The sequence below is a fragment of the Coturnix japonica genome, chromosome 8 (genome assembly GCF_054131305.1).
Source record: "Coturnix japonica strain WE chromosome 8, WE-NBRP24, whole genome shotgun sequence".
NCBI classification, from domain to species: domain Eukaryota; kingdom Metazoa; phylum Chordata; class Aves; order Galliformes; family Phasianidae; genus Coturnix; species Coturnix japonica.
In genome coordinates, this window is record NC_140670.1 from 3,296,400 (window position 1) to 3,318,580 (window position 22,181).

The 22,181-nt window shown below is 40.2% G+C and overlaps 1 protein-coding gene and 1 long non-coding RNA gene across 6 annotated transcripts in view; one reads left to right on the forward strand and one right to left on the reverse strand.

Annotated features, from left to right (window-relative positions):
* Positions 1-22,181, forward strand: part of LOC116653627 (uncharacterized) — a 36,459-nt gene that overhangs the window by 1,049 nt on the left and 13,229 nt on the right. The gene's annotated exons all lie outside the window — the stretch shown is intronic.
* The window catches only part of RET (ret proto-oncogene), a 75,066-nt gene continuing 59,276 nt past the window's right edge, over positions 6,392-22,181 (reverse strand). For all 5 annotated transcript variants that reach the window (XM_085553817.1, XM_085553816.1, XM_015866142.2 and 2 more), the window contains 8 exons: positions 20,477-20,584; positions 18,765-18,979; positions 18,546-18,668; positions 16,116-16,186; positions 12,631-12,768; positions 10,793-10,892; positions 9,857-10,004; positions 6,392-7,911 (listed from right to left, as the gene is read on the reverse strand). In XM_085553817.1, the coding sequence (XP_085409943.1) occupies positions 7,754-7,911; positions 9,857-10,004; positions 10,793-10,892; positions 12,631-12,768; positions 16,116-16,186; positions 18,546-18,668; positions 18,765-18,979; positions 20,477-20,584 (1,061 nt within the window). In that variant the 3' untranslated portion in view covers positions 6,392-7,753. The remainder of the gene's footprint in view (positions 7,912-9,856; positions 10,005-10,792; positions 10,893-12,630; positions 12,769-16,115; positions 16,187-18,545; positions 18,669-18,764; positions 18,980-20,476; positions 20,585-22,181) is intronic.

A 22,181-nucleotide genomic window follows, 5' to 3' on the forward strand; every position in this document is an offset into this window, starting at 1 on the left:
GTCACTAACCTCTACATCAGGCACTGCTACTGAGCCTTAACCAAGCAACATAACGCTTAGTGCTCCTTATTTGAGCGTACTCCCTAAGGAGAAAGGGCACTATTACTGTTTTGTTGTCAATATGGGGCACCTCTGGTGATGACTAAAGGTGCTTTAAAGATCTCCCTATTTTACTTCACTGCTTTAGAGGCTGATTTTTTGGGTACTGTGAACAGGCTGCCCAAGGAGGCTGTGGATGCCCCATCCCTGCAGGCATTCAAGGCCAGGCTGGATGTGGCTCTGGGCAGCCTGGGCTGCTGGTTGGTGACCCTGCACACAGCAGGGGGTTGGAGCTGGATGAGCACTGTGGGCCTTTTCAACCTTTTCTATGGTTCTATGACTCTACAATCCAGAGTATCAAATTCTGCCTCCACATCTATAAAATGTACATAACACTGGGGAAGTGAACTGCTGCAGACTGGGGTTGGGGTTGTTTGTTTTTTTTTTGTTTTGTTTTTTTGTGTTTTTTTTGTTTTGTTTTGTTTTTGCTGCTGCTTTAGGCTGCCGAATTATTTCCTTTCAGAAATTCCCATTGGAACACAGGGTTCGTTCAGACTTGCCAAACTATCAGTCATGGAATGGTGCTGAGCTCTTTAATGGTAGGAAACAAACTCCAAACCCAGGTTTCTGCTGCAGCAGAGCAGGAACGAATGGGAATCCCAAACAGTTGTGCTCAGTGCCCAGACTCTGCTGAAGGGAGCACTCCATGAGCCACAGATGGAGCCCATCATTTTCCTGGCCATACGGCCTTACTTTCTGCTGGCAGACACACAGGTCATGTGCCCAAGCTGCCAGTGCTCATTTGAAGCTTGCAAAGATACTGCATCAGAACAACTCTTAATGGCACGCATAGAGCCTGGTAGCACTGCAATTCTGTATTGGTTTGGTTTATTTCCAAAGATTCCAAGACACCTTTACTATACAGCTTCTTTTCAGTGACACCAAGAAGGGCTTTAGGCATTCTTCTAATAAAGGACAATTCTGCCACAAGTTTTACGGCTACGAGGCAGCTCTGAAACAAAGCCCAAGCAGCTGTATTCTGTTCCTAGAATGGGAAACAGATTAGGAGGACTTGGACTGGAAGACATAACATTCAATATTCCAGAACTGCAGAATAGTAACCCATTAAAAGTATTAAATAATACATTTAATATCACTTCTAATAGAGTTCTTTGGAAAATGCAGAGTTGACTGCCTAGGATGCAAAAAGAAAGTTAGTTTGTTCTAAGTATGAGGCAGTATTAGTCACATTTAGAGTAAAACAGGGTACATGAAAACAAGGTGTAAGCCGTACATTCTCTGATGTTCACTCCTTGTCTTGGGAGAAAACTGTGTAAATAACCAAGATTTTTTTGCCTGGTTATATGGGGTTATATAGAGGGTGGTGATGCACTGGAACAGGTTGCCCAAGGAGGCTGTGGATGCCCCATCCCTGCAGGCATTCAAGGCCAGGCTGGATGTGGCTCTGGGCAGCCTGGGCTGCTGGTTGGTGACCCTGCACACAGCAGGGGGTTGGAACTGGATGAGCACTGTGGGCCTTTGCAACCCAGGCCATTCTATGGTTGTGTTCCTTTTTTTGCACTTAAGACTGCACTTTCATGCCCCAAACCTAATAGAAGAGTGTTAAGTCTGCATAAAACATAGTATCTTTACTGGAAAGAGAGAATTGTTTGGGCTTCCTTCATCTGAGATGCTCTCTGTTTTATTCAAGATGTCCAGTATATTGGTCTTTTAATTTGCTTTACTGAATAATCCGTTGTACTTACCGTTCCTGTCTGGCAGATAATAAACAAAAGCAAAACTAAGGCAGCCTTCCATACAAAAGAAAACCAGAACTCTGCAGAGGTACTGTATAGAGATGATCATCCATGCCAACAAATCAGTAAACAGCTCATACGGAGGAGTCGTTCACTTCTTTGTACAACAGATGAATCGGAGACAAAGCAACCTCTCATCAGCTCAGCTGCCTGTGCTGTGCTGCCTCGTTTCTAACAATATCTACTCCAGTCTTTTTTGTTCCCTTGGCAGGCATTAGCCGCAGGCTTGTCTATGGCTGCCCACAAAGGTTTTCCCTTCCTCTAGGTCTTAACTTGAGACGGTGTATGAAACGTTAGGTTTGTTTCTGGTCTTACTGATACCACTCATTGTTGCATGTATATCTTTAAAGTGCTTTTAAATGTAATATTCTGGTTATTTATAAGCTATCCCTTCATTAGTTTGGAACATCCAAGCAGTCTCAGCCATCACGCCTGAGGAAGTGCTGCTCAGTACAGGGAGAAAAGCGAGAACGCTTCTTTCACATGGCAGAATTAAGCAACTCCGAGTGATTCAGTAACCCTCATTGCTCTATGGTTCAACATACCCCTTTTGTAACAACTCTTGTATGGTTAAACATATCCTTTTTGTAACAACCCTCGCTCCCTTATTTAGCTTATTTTAATAAACAATTATGTTGCAATCAGCATAAACTCGATACATTTCTATTTGCTATGTCTGGGCCAGGCTGCTGCTGAGAAAGCCTCCCTGCAGAGAATAACCAGTTAAGTGGTTGAATGGCTTCCTGTCTAAAGGCTAGAATCTCTCTTTCAATTATTTATACCCTGTAGCAGAAAGAATCATTCTTGTCTCCCACTGTCACATCAATCACTGACATTCTCAGGCAAGAAAAAAAGTCTTGGCAAACAGTGAACACTGCTTGCATCTTGCTGGCCATATCTTGAAGCTGAATATACATTAAAAAATGTATATGTGTGTGTATCTATATATATACATATACACTCACACACGCTATGTGTGATATTTATGTATAACATTTACATATCTCTTCTGCAGCTGAACCCAGACTGCATCTGGTTCATATCTCTGCAGCTAACACAGAATCATAGAATGGCCTGGGTTGAAAAGGCCCACAGTGCTCATCATCCAGTCCCAACCCCCTGCTGTGTGCAGGGTCACCAACCAGCAGCCCAGGCTGCCCAGAGCCACATCCAGCCTGGCCTTGAATGCCTGCAGGGATGGGGCATCCACAGCCTCCTTGGGCAACCTGTTCCAACCCATCTCTGATGCAGAAGGATTATTTTGGCATTTCTAAACCTTCCATTTGTCACTGGGAATTTGTTGAAATTAAAAACCCAAACCTTTCTGGCTAGAGGTAATTGTCCTTTCAGACAGTGCCACAGGAGCAGATGGGTGCACTGTGGGAACCCACCGCCAACAGCTTCCTGTAGCTGCAGCTTCCCATGGGGGGAGATGTTGGCTTTTTAACTATAAGAGTGGGGAGGTACTGGAACAGCTGCCCAGAGAGGCTGTGGATGCCCTGTCAGTTCTTGGAGGTGTCCAAGACCAGGTTGGATGGGGCCCTGGGCAGCCTGGGCTGGTGTTAGATATGGAGGTTGGCAGCCCTGCCTGAGGCAGAGAGGTTGGAGCCTGATGATCCTTGAGGTCCCTTCCAACCCTGGCCATCCTGTGTTTCTAAGAAAGAAGGTCAGAATACTTTTATTACACTGTGTGCTTTACAAATGTTCTTATTCTTCCCTGCCAGCCAGCCCTGAGTCAGTAAGGTCTTCTGGCAGGTCCTGCTGTGCCTCTGTGCCTGGCTGCCAGGACTTCTGTCCTCAGTCTCCTCTGCCCAGCCAGCACCTTGTCAGGTCGTACTTAGCTCTGGGGAACCCAGCCTGCAGAGTGTAAGATAAAGATGGGCTCCCTCTCATCTCACCATCTCAGATCCTCCCATCCCTGCTGTCTTTAGCATACAGAAGCCTCTCCTGTGGGCAAGTCCTTGTTCCTCCCCAGCTAAGGGAACAGTGTGGTGAATGCAGAGAGGAAAAAGGGAGAGACCATGCTTAAGTGTTCTCTGCAGTCATCTGCTGACCCCTTGTCCCACAGCATGGTGCTGGTGTGGTAGACAGTAATTCCACAACCACTCCCAGCACCAGCACTGGGAAAAACGTGAAGTCATGTCCCTGCAGCATCCAATAAGGAATTGTTTTGCACACACAATTCTGGAATTAGGGCTCCAGATGTGATTATTTACATTTCCCACTGTCCTCCACTTTCAGGTTTTGAAACACGTGTCAAGATCTGCGCCATTCCAAAGGATGTGTTTTCCAGCAGGGCTGCTCTATTTTTCTCTTTCTGAAGATAAGAAATAATCGTACTTTAATAACAGCCTCTTGCAGAGAGGATGAGAAAATGGCACTTCTTTCCCACCCCGCACACGTCTCCGACTTTATGCTTCCTTTTTTATGGCACCTTGGAAATACAAGAGACCATTACAGACAGTGCTATGCCACAGTGACTTGAACACAGAAGACTTGTGCAGATGTGAAATAAGCATCTTACCCTATTTCTTGGCACGTGAAATACAGCTGCATGACTCTTAACACTGTACATACCATTACCAATTGGCCTGTAGCGTCAATTTGCCAGCAGAGCATTGGAATGCTTTAACAGAGACCAGCAAGTATTTATTGATAACTTATTTATGAATGATTCCACTAACTTCAGGGGAGTACTTAGTTATATGAAGTCAGATGCAGCAGGATTGAACAGCTGGCCACTTAGGTTTTCTAATTAATATTTTAAATACTTTTATACAACTTTGGAGTACCATAGTGTTCTTTTTTATCAGAATAATAACTTAAGCAGTGAAAGTCCATTCATTCATTGCAGAGGAGGCCGTGAGGATGCTCAGAGGTCTGAAGCACCTCTCCTATTAAGGAAAGCTGAGGGAGATGAGCTTGTTCAGCCTGAAGGCTCTGGGGAGACCTCATTGTGGCCTTCCGGTACTTGAAGGGAGCTTATAAAGAGGAGAAGAGCCAACTTTCTATATGGGCAGGTAGTGATAAGGGGGAATGGCTTTAAACTGAAAGAGAAGAGACTGAGCTTAGCCACAAGGAGGAAATTCTTCACTCCGAGAGTGAAGGCACTGGCACAGCTGTCCAGAGAAGCTGCGGGTGAATTGAGGCATTCAGGGCCAGGCTGGATGGGGCCCCGGGCACCTGGTCTGGTGGGAGGCACCCCTGCCCATGGTGCGGGAGCTGGGAGCAGATGATCTTCTAGGCCAGCTCCATCCCACACCATCTTGTGGTTCTGTCATCCTGCTCCTTATTTATGGGGTTTGCTGCCTATCGATACCTAGGAGGTGATGCTGCTAGAATTCATATTTGTATCTACTTCATTATAAAACTGTAGTTGTAGCTGCAGGAAGAGCTTCAGGGCTTTCAGATGGGCTGAATTTGGAAGCAGGATTTCAAAATTAATAGCAATTTTGTTCGTTCAGTTTTGGGTTGGTTGTTTTTTGTTTTGTTTTGTTTTGTTTTGTTTTCTGAGTACTCTGTCAAAGGCTGTAGAATTGAACATTAAGACAATTTACTTGTACTTACTGAAAGGGCCCGTAAGATTCACCCTTTCCCCCACCTGTCCCAACTCAAAGCACAGAACCACGTCAGCTCAGCTGGTATTTAGAAAAAGCCATCTTTAGAAATACTCCGTCCAACCTGTATTTTAGATGAGTCATTTGTTCCCTTCGGGTTCACACTGCTCAGGGCAGCCAACTACCTGAGTACTTCTGGCACTGATGGAAGTCATCATCTGCACACCACTTTTTTCTCCATGTGGGAAGCAGATTTGCTTACTTAACTGGGAATCGAAACAAAACCCTCACCTTTCCATCTTGCAGAAATACAGCACAAATAGGAAACACTTCAAGGGAAACGTCTGCAAAAACAGTGTGCGCAGATAAGACAAAAGAAGCCATCAAATTATTTCATATTACAAACACTTGGAAGCAGTAATGCATTTCCTGATGACATTTAAGTCAAAATTACTTGGGTGGGGGAATACTTGTTCAGAGCTGTACTTAGCGTAGGTATTTGTGTCTCACAGCTATGAGCTGTGTGTTTTGTGTGTGGGATTTATGGCTACTTTTAGTGCAATTTTTCACAGGAATTAAAGGCTGGAACAACTGTGTCTCATGCTGGGGCTCAGAGACAGACAACACTTTCTGTACCCGCTGCCACTTCATTATCTCACTCACCTACTGTAGAGCAACGCAGCTTCATGCGTCCCAGCTGAGCACCATTGCTGGAGATAGCTGATAAACACAAGCTCTTAATTAATTAAAAACACCACCCAACTCTTACTGCCTTAGTTGCTCAGGCTAACAAAGAATTCCCATTTGCAAGCATAAAGAATGTGGAAAGGACTGGGCAAAATGAAACAAACAAAAAGCCAGGACAGAATAGAATACGACACCTAAAAGTGAAGTAGTTTCAATTCTAGCACGGCACTTCATATCACAGTTTGTGCAAAGTAAAAACCTGCGTTAGGGTTTTGGCAGTCTGACTCTCTGTTTTCTGAAATCACAGACTTTAATGGAAACATAAGGTTTGTACACAAAACAACATCTGAAAACAGCTAAATCGGAGCAAGCTTTGGTAGAATTGGATTATTTAGAATAATCATCACAACGTTAACAACGAGTCACTCGGGAATCACATCCCAACATTTGTAGCGAAACAGAAGTTATCTTTAACCATATTAGATTACAAATAAAGACAAAACTAGTGCTGATCATTTACTCTTCCACATAGAACGCATGACCCATAGGCAGACCATTCTCCTCAATATCAACACAGTGTCGTAGGCACATGTTTTTATATTTCACCTTAACAAATCCAGATGACAATTTCTTGGCATGGGTTCATTAACAGTAGAGTAATAGACCGCTTTTACTGTGCAAGTGTTGCTTACTCATAGCTTTTGAGATAACTGGTTTGATTGGAGCTGTGTCACGGCAGTGTTCTGTGCATGGCAGTGTATCCAATTCAGATCTGAGAGGAGGACTCCAACCCACTGAACATGAATGCAAACAAAATCTCTTTACTTTAATTCAGACTAAAAAATCCTATACAGTCCAAATTGAACTCATAAAAGGAACTGTGATTGTACAAGGTCATACGTTTTAACATTAGTAAGATGTATATGATGGAAAATAAATCGTGTCAGATGAACACTCTTGATTGCCTTCAGCCTATACAGCATATCTTGTATTAAATTTATCTCCATTGTGCTAAAGGTAAGAGCAATTAAGACTAATAAAACAAACTCTCTTCTCATTAAGACAAGACAATACACTTTACAAGACTTCAAATGTTGAATCTCAAGTGCTCTATTGAGTTACTTAATGTTTGCTTCTAAACCAAGATACAGGCTTCGTTAGCGCCAACATCATTGTAACCCTTCTCATCTGATAGCAATATCAGTAGCTTGGGAGCGTGTTTCCCCCCTCCCTTCCATATATTTGTGCTTCCTACTTAGATCAAGAGGTTGTATGCCAACAGCCACCATAAAAGTAGCAGTTCAAGTACATTTCCCCATCCAGTAAGGTTGTAATACAGGATGGTTAATCTAAAAAACTGTGAGGATGAAGTGCAGAGCCATTTGCAGTAAGAAGTTGGCAAATGGAACCCTACGCAAAGTGGCAATCTAAAAAGAAGTACTGGAACTACAACTCTTATCCAGCTTGATATGCTTTCTGAAAGGGGAAATCACCCATTATAGCTTCCAGCATGAATAACACACTTTAAAGACTACCAATAAAAGAGTTTGCCAGTCTAAAGGTTGTCAACTGTACAAAGAACGAGCCAATGGACTTTCCATTCTTTGCATGTTTGTTCCCCTCGTGAGTCCATTACCTTTCACAAAGAAAATTTTAGCTATCAAACTTGTCCACAAATTTTGCCGCTGAGTGTGAAACCATCCAGTTAGCATATACACTATCATTTGCATATCTTGAAAACACAGAGTTAGTGCCATCGAATCTTGTGAGTGGAACGGGACTCTCCTCAGGCCAGTTCGGGTATGACATGCCTAAAAATGAAAACAGATAATTTTTTCTGCACTGAAGAACCATAACTTCATGTGCAGACAGTAAGGCCCTTGGCAAAACTCCCTTCAATATATTAAGCCAGTCCACTGGATTTTGTCCCAAATCAATTCGTATAAATGATGTTTCAAAATCCCTGAAGCATAAATTCAGATGTAGGCAAAATCCTGAAAAAAAAAAAATAAAGTGCTTTCTTGATAGAAAAAAAAAAAAAAAAAAGGTGCGCATGCACGTGTGCATAATAGAAGCTAATAATTTTTCTTCTGATAAGACTCCGACTTTTCCATCAATTTCTTTTTTAGTGATCGTGAAGCAATATATTGCTTTGTCAGAGGATGTTCTTGCTGTACAGGAAGTGCTCCAAGAATTGATCAGCCTATTTGGGACAGTATCCAAAGTTCATTCCAATGACAGATTATTTCCACTTACTTAAACAGTTACCCTCCCTTTGGCTCGAATGAGATTTTGGAGTTACTCTCATCCCCTCAGCAGGGATCCCCTGCTTAATTTTGGAAGATCCCAGGAGCACAACTTGGTCAAAGTCCTGAGCACTCATCCAGCATTTAAGCATGTATTTAAAGAACTTCATGATTTGCACTGAGTCCCTGTAATGCTTCTCAGGCGAGGCACGAGGGATCACCGTGTTGGAAGCAGAGTGCTTAGCACCACGTTGACCCTGCTGTGCCAGGAGACACCTACACCAGGGCTGAGATTTGCAAGAGCAGAAATCTGTATGTTGCTTATTACGCATTCAGCATCCGCCATCCATCTCAGTGGCAGATCTTTTTGTTACTGCCTTCTTTTTACAATCTGGCCAATGAGTGAGCATCCCAAAGTGAACGTGAGCCTGGGGAAACCTACTAAAGGAAACTATAGCTGAGGTATGCGTTAATAACAGGCCCAAAGCCAGGTATATACGGTAACTTTTAAGCTAATAGATCCAACTTTTCAAAAGTCATACCGCCTGAAGAATGATTTAAAAAAAAAAAAAATCTATCATGTGAGTGTATGTCTAAAAAGGTGTAGAATATTTAATCAGGAGACAAAATGTAGGAGTTTTGGCAAGAACCATTTTTACTGTCCATCTCACCATCACAATATGAAAGCATATGTTCTTTTTAAAAACACTTGCTACATCCTTCAATCAGAATTTAGTACCAACATTTTCATCATGAACCAAAGGACGTGAAAACAGCCGAGTACTTTCAAAATGCACATTATCAGTTCACTCTTCAAAGGACTTTACGTGTCGATTTGGTCTGTATATAATACTTATATACAGCATTTTTACCTTCTGTATATAGTACTCTGATTTCTTTCTATGACACATTAAATAGACACTGCAGCTTACGGATCCAGAGTACCTTAACAGCAGCTGAAATTTAGAAATCCATCTTGATAAAGTAGAAACACTGCAGATGGGTTTTATCATTTAGCTGTGACAAAAAAAGTGATATATAAAAAAAAGGTCTATTGCTTAAATTAGAGGTGCAGAATCTAACATACTTGAAACGTTCCTGGTTCCCCCCCGAACAGGATTGTTGAATTAGATCCTCATTAGCATTTTCTATTTCCCCTGAGAATACTTCCCTGATTTTTTTTTTAATTGTATGATATCTAGTCATTTTACTTATTTTCACATCCTTTTCAAAATGTTTATTTTAAACACAGCTGCAAAATGACTAAAGGATGATCCTGATGCAAACTCTGACATTTACCAAAAGAAAAAACAAAAAAACAAAAAAAACCAAAAAACAACAACAAAACAAACAAACAAAAAAAAGCCCAAAAGAAGCTTCCAAGCAAATTTTGATTGGCTTCGTTCAGACAAGAAACACTGTAATGGGGTTACAGAGTCTGAGAACAGTGCAGAAGAGAAATCTTTTGTTTTGTGTTGCTAGAATCTAGTAAATGCATGTGAAATTCTACCATAGAGTTTGTTTTCAATCCATGTGGAAGGAAGGGTTCGAGGGAGGGGAGCATTATTACAGTCCACGAGAGGTGTCTCCTCTTCTGAGAGCCCATCATCATAAAGTAAGGAATCAGAAGGGGTGGAAGCCGCAAGATCTAAGTAGTCCTAAGAAACAAAGACATAAAAAGTTAGGTTAAAGTAAATGGCAGTCTTACCTCTTGGGTGTAAAGTCTACACATACACCTTTGATAGTACTCGTAGCACTAGACTAGGCTGCTCTTTTCTGCAAGTACAGCGCCTTTGGTTACTTCCCTTACTTTATTCTGCTCATCGATAGCAAGACCAAGAAGCTTATGGGCTTTGCTAGCTGATTCATTTGACCTTTAGTTCCTGTTATGCACTGTATATGTGTCCTATACACATATAAGTTTGAAGGAGAGGTACTCAAGTAATCTCATCATTTCGCAAAAGCTGTTACGTAATTACACAGAAAATTAGAGCTGTGTAAACATTGCCACATAAAGCTTTTGCTGTTCTAAAAACAAATATTCAGATTAACCAGAAAGCTTCACACGTTTACACCCACGCTGCTGAATATACAACAAATATAATATCAAGGGCAAGAGAAAAATGACTCCTTTTTTTTTTTCTCTCTCTTTTGGATTGGCTTTGTTTTTAATTATACTGAACGTGCCAGGAAATTTGCCAGCTTGTACAGTCCAGCTTTGTCATTAGACATGGGGATCGTAAGGCTGAAGTTTCCAAAGCCGCTCTACAAGGTAGTACTGCTTTCAAAAGTCTGGATTCATTTGATATAAATTAGGTGTTTAAATGCCTTAAAGCTTGCTGAAGAGTAATTATCAGTATTAAGATAAAAGCAGATTGTTCGTTCTGTACACTCAAACTCAGATGATTGGAAAAGGTTTCAAAACCTCATGCTTGCGCCCACTTACCCTACTCTTCACCATCATTTTCTCCAGTTCCTTGCTGATCTCAGCAAATGTTGGCCTTTTATCTGGTTCTTGCTTCCAGCAGCGCAACATCAGGTTGTACCTGTTGATCCCCCATGAAACAGAAAAAAATCATTTATAAGTGGGTCAGGATTCTGCTCAAATCATTTAAACACAGCTTTAACATCAAAGCCACTCAATTTACATCAAACTTTATGTTACATTATGTACAAGAATGGGCTTCTATTTTCTTAAGTGTTTATGAATTTAAATGATGGTGTGTTTGGCTGTCCTTGCAGGGCTGCAGACTAAGGTTGATTATCTCCGCCTTCTCAGAGGGCTGCCTCACACATAGCAGCATGGCAGATTTCAAATTAATTTTGCTTACATATGACTTAGAAGACATTGGAATATCATGGTCATGCATCTCAAAACATGGAAAACACGTTTATGTCAAAAATCTGAACATTACCTAAGAGTACTGGTACAAATTAACATTCTTTTGATTGCTTCTATTACTGCTATTTTGTCATCTATTTTTATTCTAGGCTTCAGAAGCTTAACTCCCCAACCCAGTGTGCCATTCCAGTTTTCAAGGCTAAGCACTCTAGTTAGAAAACTGTTCTACCTGAGGAGTTAATTGAGTGTAGAAGCTACAGCAAGCTCTTGAAAAGCACTGTGTTTTTTCCCTTGTTCCTGATTTTATATTACTTGACTCTATGAGAATGCAACTTAAGAATATGACCCCTCAAAGGGCTCTAAAAGATCATCAGAAAAAAATCTGAGTAAATCCAAAATATCTCAAGTAGTCAGAAACTGAATAGAAAAAAAACCTTCAGACATGGTCAGATTGCCTAACCTAAGGAGCATCAATGCTGTAATACATGTTGGAGAAAAGAGGAAAGAGGTCCTGTTCCCTGCTGAGCTGGGATGTATAAACAAAAAATACTTGTTGGAGGATATTTGCAAGTGAAATTTGTAAACTTCTATTCTGCCCCTAATTTAGAACCCCTTAATAGTTTATCACTATGTACTGCATATGAACAAAAAGGATAATTATATGCTGAGTTTTCTTAACCCAGATGGGAACAAAGTATCCTTCATATTAAAAATCAGTCAAAGGAAACACCATAGTGTTGCAATTAATTGCCTATTAACATAGGCTGTTAATTGTCTAGTAGGTCCTAAGCATGATCAGATTTACAGGCCAAATATAAAACCATGTCTCATTTCCAAATGCTGTGAAGAACCTGGAGGAGGAGCTATTTCACACTGAGAGTGTTTTAATAAATAAACAGATAATGATACAGATTGTCCCCAGACAGAAAAGGAATGGCACTGGGTTAATCAAGCCACAGAAATTTTCTCCTTTCAAGGTTACCTTCAAGACTTCTGGCTTTTCTCCTATGTAATGCCAGGACAAGTAGACAATTAATAATAACAACTAAGGGTAGAACACCTATGTTATTTGCTAAAGTGAACCCCAAAAAACCCCATTTTCTTCACTGTTTCAGCTACCACTGATTCATGAAATTCCCATTCTCACTCCAAGCTTGAATACTCAAACGGATTTGCTAAGAATACTCAAATTGTTTCCACTGATTGGCAAAATGTGTTATTCAACAGCCCACAAATATTTTGGATGCAGCTGCAGGCATTCAGTTGGTAATTCATTTGCTGTGTTTTACTGTTCATTAATTTCATTACTTTCTTTTGAGTAGTACTTATTTTGATTCTACTTCTGAGATAGACAAATATTTCTGTGACACTTATTCAAACTTTTTATTTATTTATTCAATTATTTTATTCAATAAGTTTTTGGAAACTTATCGAGTACTTACATTTCTTCACTGCAGTTTTCTGGTCTCTCCATTCTATAGCCTGTTTTTAGGAGGTTAAAGAGTCTTTCAGGAGCAATACCTGGGTAGGGATTGCCTCCCAAAGTTACAATCTCCCAGAGCAGAACTCCAAACGACCATCTGTAAAAGAGAAAACAAGCAGTAATAAGTTTCAAGAGCCTGGTTTGGCTCTCACCCAATAAATCAATTTCAAGTGTTTTGAGAACCCAACCAAATTCAAGACATTGTGAGCCAGTGGGTCCTTAGAGATGCATACAGGAACACGTGGGTTCACAAATACCGTTCATTATAGAGATTAAGAACCAAGATAGTAGAGACAAGGGCTTCCTCTCCTTTATCCATTGCCAAAAGCTAACCGTGTCCCAGGACAGCCCATCTTCTGTAGACAGCAGAAAGAGCACTCGGTGCTCCAGCACAAAAGCTGCTTCTTGCTCTGGAAGTGCCTCTGTTTTCCACTGGTTATATCCAAATTAACACCTGTGGTCCCCATCAGACATAACTGTCTAAATTTACTGAAGCTGGTTTATCCATTTACCAAGGGACTGTTTTGCCATCTTAAATAGGAGGTTGTGTTTCTTTATATGAAGAAGCTGGTTATTTCAGTCACAAGCTGCACCTTTGAAGTCAGGTGCCCTGTGAGATCATGAAGGCAAAGGGAATCATCTGTCATGGAAATATCAGATGGCTAAAATACAATCTAACACAGAACAGAAAACAGAGGAAATGAAATGAAATGAACGGAAAGAAGGGTGAATTTTTTAACCTGTTTTGTTGATGGCCTCAAAGGCAAAAACAAGATATTTTTTTCAGTGAGTTGAGAATATGTAGATTAAATTAGTCCATCTTGAAGGACAAGGCAAGAAAAGAGACGGAGAAATAGTTTATCTTCCTTTACTGGAAGCTTAATCCAGACACACACAAAAAAAGCTACAGAGTGCTGGAATCTGCCTGACCAAGAGAACTTGCCAGAATTTGGATATTCAGAATCATAGAATTATAGAATGACCTGGGTTGGAAGGCACCTCAAGGATCATGAAGTTCCAACCCCCCTGCCTGGCAGGGCCACCAGATTTCCACAATTGCCAGCCAACAGTGTCTCTCACTTATGAAGGATACTCAATGGGATGCGCCTGGAAGCAAAGATACTTACAACTGATGACAAATATTCGCTTTTGTCCTCTCACTGTTGGGTAATTTTTGTGATAGCTCCACTTATAAGGAGATTTTATGAAGGGTTACACGCCTAATTCCAAACCTAAGGGACATGTAGCGACACAACTCACCTCTTTCCAACTGCTGTCCTGCTCTTTTGCCCTGACACATCAGAGAAAAACGGTGACCCAAAAGTAGAGCAGTAATAATTTCAAACTGAGCAGAGAAGCCAAATGACCATTTTTACACAGTCCTAAATGGTGTGCAGCAGCTGTTCTCCCTGATGCAATTAATTGAATTAATTTTTAATCGCTCCTCACATTCCTGAAAGCTAATGAATATTCATAACATTCTGATATACTTTATTAATACACCGCCTCACGCCCTTTTTAAAGTCAGTTTTGCTCTGCCTTCAGGTTGTAATACTGCACATCACTCATTCAAATTAACTCAGTATTGTGGCAGATTTTATTTTTCAAGCCCACCTCTTCTGCTAAAGAGAGATTGTTCAGAATGTGAAAGGAGGGATCGGATGAGCAATTTCTTCATTAACTGAAGTTGTTTAGCAAATGGGCTTCCTAGAATAAAACAACAGAACTCTGCAATGTGTTTCAAGTTGTTATACAAACTAAGTAGCGAAGGAAGAAGAATGGGAGATGAAACAAATTGCCATGACACTTTCTATTGATGAATAAATGATGTCACTGACCTCTGGATCAAAAAGGGATTTTGTAAAGGCTGGCAAGTGATACTGTTATTAAGTACAGCTAACCACTAACTACACAGAAAGGCTTTAGGATGAAGAAAACTGAAGTATAGAGCATGAGAAAAAAAAAAACAATAGCACACTGGAATAGCTGTTGACTATATTAATACATGGTCACCCAAAATATAACTGCATCAACACAAGCAGTAAGGACTATTCAGAAGTAATATTTCCATAGAACGTGATTCTCTAACACTAAAAGGAGCCCACAGCAAGGGGCTGGAGCTGTGAGATCCTCCCTTCCAGCTCAACCCTTCTGTGGTTCTACACGAACTGTTCTGCCCCTAAACCAGTTCTGCAGAGTCTAAGATGTTTTTTTTAAGTTTTAGGATTTTTTTTTATTTTATTTTTTAATTTTTAAAAAAAAAATTCTCTGGGGAAACTCGCTGTAGAGAAACAAGGTTAGCACAAGAGATCATATGAGCAGGAAAGGAAAATATCAGGGAAAAACCTATAGACATGCCTAATGAAAAGTGATGTTCTCCCAAGGGTTGCACCTACTTTTTTCCTAATCCAAATGAAATATATATATATATAGAAATACTTGGCAAATTCATATTGTAGGGAATTTTCCAGTTGAGCAAAATACTTTATTTCACTGAAACTTTTCTCAGCTGTGGAGAAATGATTAAAAGGTGAATAAAAAGTAAATACTGAAAGGTTCCTATTTGCAGATACTGCTGTCATCGAAGTGTTTTCCTCCCCAGTGAAATGTCATTGAGATCAGAATGTCTTATGCTGTTTGAGTTCAATGAAAATAGTGTATTAGTCATTAGTCTTTCAAGGGTTATTTGGAAGATATCCAACATGCTACCTGGCAGAAAATCAGGAGCAACTGCTGCTGCTTTTGCAATCCCCTGGAGATTTTTCTCCTAAACAAGTAATGCTTTGTTTGACGGTGTCTGCCTGCAGTCTGGTCACAACCACTATTCATCCCAGGGAGAAAGGAATATGAAAGGATGTGATCCTAAGTTAAATGTGTACAAACACTCCTCTGTTAGGCTCCTTCCTCACCAGGCAGTGAGAACAGCCTAGCTGTAGTAGTTCTGCAGCCTTGTCATCAGCAGTGACGAAGGAGCACATCTTCAGGAATTTAGTTTCCGTAATGATGCAAATGAGGTTGCATCTTGGTGCTGGAACCAGATTGCTCTCCTAAAGCGTAAGCTGGTTGTCATTAAAATTAATTGAAATTATGTCACCAATTTGAACTGGAGTGAAGTCAGACATAACACCTATCCCTATCAACCCTGTCCTGTATCTGCTAGTTGATGTTAAAGACAAGTGGTGAATGAGAACGGGGCATAATGGGTTCAGCTGCTGTCACTGACAACCAAGATTCATGATTTTTGTCTGCATCTTTAAAGGCAATCACCTCACACACAAAGCTGCAACCCCTATTGAATTAGGCAGGAATTATATATCTAAGTAACTTCTATAACGCTGTGTAAGCGTTAAAGAGCTTTGGCTTCTGTGCACATTATTGTTACTTCCTCCCCTACCTCCTCAAACAAATGCATAAACCATACATAATCACAGAATTTACACTTACACGTCACTTTGTGTTGTATAGATATGATCAAATAGGGATTCTATGGCCATCCATTTAACAGGTATCCGGCCCTAAAAATAAAAGTATATGAATTACTGGTTAGAGTCATGCTTCTAAGTGAAATACCAACCTATTAACTAATTTTTCACAACTGTAACATATACTCTCTTCATGCTCTACTAATTTGTCATGGGACAGAATGATTTAGGAGTGCATAAGAAAAAGAGAATAATTGTAAGAGTTCTGTAAAATTACTCAGTTTCATTCTTCATACAAGCTGACAGATGATGTGTTAAGCCGTGTAGTGATGAGTGTCTCTGAAGCAAAGAGAAAATAACCTTTCGTGACATGAATGTCCCAAGAAAGAAACTGCATTTATGTAAATGCATCACTGGCAAAGCACCAAACAACCAGTCCATAGAACACATGCGTGTGGCAAAGCCCTTTCTGTGTATGATCACATCTTCAAAAGGTCATTTTCTCTGCAGCTTACTTTGACTTAACATAACAATAGCACAAACAGCACCGTTAACTGGAAAAAAAAAACACCCAAACACATAAGAGGAAAAGCTAAACATAAAATTTGCAGTATTTACAGAAATATTTTCCTTAAATGATACAACTCTCACATGCAAAAAATTTCTGTTGGCAGCTCTTCCATATTGAGTCATAGAGGGAACTGAACCAACAATGCTGATCTTATAAACAGTCAGTAGAAAGCAGCGTTAGCAGATTGCACATCACAGTCTGGCCTCAGTGTGAGATGTAAATGCTGTTCTGCTGATGTCAGTGGCAGTACACAAACATGCAGAAAGCAGGATTTGGATTGCTGTATTTGACAGTATTTTGATATATATATATTTAAAAAATAAACAAATAGCAAGTTTTAATTCATCATCTTCATCTCAAAGCTATTATCCCCAACTATTTCTTTTTGAGAAGCGGAGATGTGATTCGACAAGTGGACCTCATCATCTTTCCAACAAATTTCCTTTCCAAAGTCTTATGGGGGATTTCCAACAAATCCATTTTCCAAAATCCTTCAGAGGAAACAATATGATGATATGATTAAATGATTAAATGATGATGTGATGGATGTCCTGGTCATGGAGGCATTCAAAGTCGGGCTGGACATGACTCTGAGCACCTGGATCAAGATATAGGTGTCCCTGTTCACTGGAGCGGAGTTGGACTAGATGGCCTTTCAGGGTCCCTCCCAACTCAAACAGCTCTATGATACTATGCTATATGGCATGCTGAATGCTGCTGTGTACTGCAAGCAGACAGAACTGTATCTAGGCACCTGATCATCATTTACAATGGGAGGCAAAATAAAACTGCTTTAAATAATCTTTGACAGGAAGCATTACCAGATTCCGCAGTCTGTGATCTATCATGCTGATTAAGATTTGGTATCTTTCATATGTATGGAAGAATTTTCCAGAAGGAGCTTTGCTTCAAGTCATCCAGATAAATGTGATAATTCCCAAAAAGAAGGTTTAGTAGAAACTGAATGTAGTTTTTAAACCCTGAACTTCAACAAAGCTTCAACAAAGTGTTCATATGTTTAATCAGGAAGGGGGAGAAAAATGGTGGATTTATTCATTTCTTCTTTTCAAGCAGTGCGCTGAGGAGCTGGATAAATGAGAAAGTCCACATAATTTAAAATGGGCCGTGCTCTACCTGTAAGTAGGTTAATGAGCACATCTCCTGCAATGAATGACAACAAAATACAGCAGATTTCATCCTAACATTTATGAATTGGCCTGCAGCTTTTCATGGGTAGACAGAATCCCTGGGGTCGGCAGGGACCCCTGGTGGTCACCTAGTCCGATCCCTGTGCCCAGAGCAGGATGTGCTATAGCAGGCTTCTCGAGAACACTTCCAGTTAGGTTTTGAATATGCCCAAGGACTGTGACTGCCTGGGCAGCCTGTTCCAGTGCTTGAACATTGTCAGGCTTAAAAAGGCTTTTTCTTTCTTCTAGTTTTAATTTAAACAGAAATTTTATTGTTTAAATTTGTGTCTTTTGCCTCTTATCCTTGTCAGTGGTCAGCTCTGAGAGCATGGCTCAGTCTTGTCTCCTGCCTCCTATCTGTATCTGCACGTCAGAAAGATCCCACTAAGCCCTCTTTTCTCCAGGCTGAACAGTTCCAGCTCTGTCAGCGTTTCTTGGCATGTCAGATCAAAGCCTTAAATATCATCACAGCCCTTCTGTTTACTGCAACTAACTTTTACAAATTAGAAATCAGTTCTTTTTGTTGGTGAGTGAGGAAGTTAAAGAGCATATTTACAAATGAGAACGAAGAAATGGACGAGGTAATAGCAACTTGAGGACAGTACACTGCTACTGCCCCACTAGTTACTTTGGTATAAATCCCTTCACTTGATGGGGCAATAATTCTCACTACTTCTACTAACGTGCACTGTACCTTGCTCCTCTTGACATACGAATCTTCTTCATAGACATCACGGGATAGGCCAAAATCAGAAATCTTCATTTTGCGCCCTTCCGCCACCAGAACATTCCTGGCTGCTAAGTCACGATGGACAAGCTTTTGAAAGAAAACCAACAACAGTATTTATGCTCCTTCTAGAGGAACACACCACTGCCACAAGGACGTGCTCACATCACTATCACACAACTCTACCTTCATTTCTGCCAGGTACTGCATTCCCCTTGATATCTGCCATGCAAATGATATCAGATCTCCCATGGTTAAGGCTCTCTCATCGGGGTTATCCAAGTAACTTGAATTTCTGTTGCCATCACTACCCACGTAGCTTGGTCCCACTTTTCGACTTTCCCTGAGAAAACTGCGCAAGGAGCCATATTTAGCATATTCCACAATTAAATAGAGCGGGCCTGGAATAAACACACACACTGGTAAGTTAGCAATTAAAAGGTAGGCTTTTTTTTTTCCCGTTTTTCTCCAGAAAAACCTCTTCTAAATCAACACATTATTTGTAACAGTCAGAGGCTCCAGAAACCTTTGTGCTCAAGATAAAAGGCACTGAAATATTTCTAGCTTATATTCTCTATAAGCAGACTGCAGCTTAAATCGAGCCACAATTCAGGCAGTAACCTGCTCCCTCATCTGGATAATTTGAGGTTGAATAAAGACAACCTTCATAAAAATCAGGTCTGTGAAACAGCCTAACTTAGAAGAACTCTAAAATGGATAAATAGATAAAAAGCCAAATTTTTTCCTGTAGAGCATGATGCTGAGCTCACAAATCATCTGCTAATTCCAGCGCTGTATTTAAGGAGCCTTTTCAGAGTGCTTAAAAACAGTCTGACGTTTCAATCCATTAGTTTCTCCTCCCCGTTACCCACATGAGTTTTAATGCTAAAGACATTTGCCTGCTCTATTAAAACCCTCCCACTCCATACACCAATGAATTAGCTGGATATTGTTTAAAAGCCTGTGACTCAGTGACAGTTCACTTCCTTAGGGATGAAAAGATGCATTGTACTAAAAAGAAAAAAAACAAATCCTGCCCTGCTGGTTCATTACCTTTCTGAGACTCAGAGATGACTCAATCCTGAATTATATTCTCTGCCTATAACTAATAGTGCCATCTGCAACAGAACTGGGTGGGCAAAAAAAGGCAGGCCTTAGCCTGTAGTTGCTACATATATACTGTAATCATAGGCTGCAAAAATCACCAAGTCTTTAAGTGAGAAGGATGACAATTAGAGACACAAAATGAGGATAATATTGCTGTGAAAATTCACTTAATGTGAACAGAAATTAATCAGATCAATTCCTATGCACAGCAATGAAAACTGGAAGTTAAAAAAGTATACTTAATATATACTTCGCAGTGACTGTGGCTTTTAATATATCTGTCTTGTGAAGAAGTTTTGTGAAACAACAGGAAAACCAAGATGTCAGTCTAACCATCAAGGTATATTTTAACAGAGGGATCAGTAGTTAATAAAAAGAGATGTCACTCTCTGAACTCAGGCACTGAAGTAGTTGTAGGGTGAATAATAGTAACCATAATGAAAAGACCACTTTGCCTTTAAGAAATAATCAATTTTTGAAAAGGTGTACTGAGCATCAATGCAATAGAAGAATATAAATTGTCAGGAAGACAACTGGTAGTACAACTGTTGATTTCAAGATAGATTCAAAATGAACACTGAAGATACCCATCAAAAGAATGCTTAGTTAGACTAAATTGGCATTTTCTATTCCCTTCAATGTTACTTTACTTATATACCCTTATTTGTTTTAGTCAGCAGCATATTTTAAAGGTGTTTGTTTATAAACTCAATGGTCCAAACCCATCAACGGACTGCTATTTATCTCCTATTTCACAGTTTTCATCCAAATAATGAGCTTCAAATATTTACCATCTTGGCTGCAGGCTCCGTAAAGTTTGATGACATGAGGATGGTTCACCTGTTTCAAAAGGTTGAACTCTGAAAGCAGATCTCGCAGCTCACTCTGGGAAGCATTTTCTGCAAAAGGTGGTCCAAAAGCACAGCTGTGGTTAGGAAAGCATTATCCAGGAGTTCTCTATGCACCACCTGAAGCATCACCATCAGGGTTGTTTTTTTTCAGCCACTCCTCCTAGGATGACTAAGAATTCAGAAAACACTTTCCCCATCTCCACTGTCCTGCAGTTGTTCCTATCAGAACCACATGAATAGGACTCTGCTGTGCTGACTAGGTGACGTGTGGTCATCACCACCCCCATCCAATACAAATGACTACATCAAGGGAAAGGTCATCTCACAATCCGGATCATTGTCTTTAACATCTTGCAGATGCAATGAAACTGTTACAAATGAAAGCAAATTTCTAGAGTGAATCGGAGCAAATGAAACTTCAAAAGAAGACAAAAGCCAAAATGTTGTGTTGAACAAACGAAAGACTTGCTCCCTTATCTCCCTATAATATACAACCCTTTTCTTTCTAAACAGATTTTCTGATGAACTAAAAAATCTACCTATCTACCGGCTTACATTTGCAGCACACATTTTGGAGTTCAGAAGTTAAATGTATGGCCTGTATTTTACAGGCAGTCATATACACAGACTTTGCTGATGTTAGTGGCAGTAGTGCAGCAACATGCACGTCTTCCTAGCCTTTAAAGCATTTTATTTTTGCAAAATTCTTCATACAGTCCTTCTCTTTGAACACTCTGAGTTTTGAAGGAAATATCATTCATAAAGACACCATAGGTCAGCGATTTCCTTTTGTCTAGCTCCTCTTTAATGTCACTGTCACACTGAATCTCTATCTCTACTCTTCAGAGTATTGTTATTGGGCAGCTTACAGTTGTGAACTCCCTAAAGGGAAAAGCAGGAGGTCTTCTCTACTAACTTACTGGTTAAAGATCAGACAACACAGAGTCCCTAATGCTAGGATGAATAACCCTTTGCAAATGGGCATAAAGCTAGTTCTGTTGTATATAACAGGGAAGGAATGGACGATGTTGGTCTGATCCAAATTAAGGGTCCTGTATTCCTGGCAGCACTTTATAGAGTGATTGGAGCTAATGCAATTTTTCTTATACTTGAGGAAAGCTAAAACATCAAAAGATAAATATTTCCAGTAATGACAAATGTTCTCCACAATAAGGCAGGAAAACGAAATTTCAAGTGACTATGTGCAAAGTACTTTACATTACAAAGGGATTCATTAGAGCCTGAAGCATTACTGTAAATGTCAGATCAGTTTATTTAAATAAGGTGCCTAAAATAAAGGGCTACTCCATCCTACTGTCAGTTCTGCACTCAATAGCTAGGGAAAACTGAATGTTAAATCATCTGCAAGTAAAAGCAACGTTTCTACCACTATGTCTTGAAATCTTAACTCAGTCACATGTCGCTAATGACAAGGCGCTAGAAAATCAGTGACACTCAGTGCACAAATGAGTATGAAAAGAAATAATGACTAAGAAAAACCCACTTTTAGCAATACACAGGTTGTTACCTGAATGCTGCAAGAACTGCTTGACTGGTCTTCAATTCTGAACAGACTTACATTTATATTTTATACACATGATTAATCTCCTCTAAACCTCTTGCAGGAATGCAGGGAAGTGCTGCA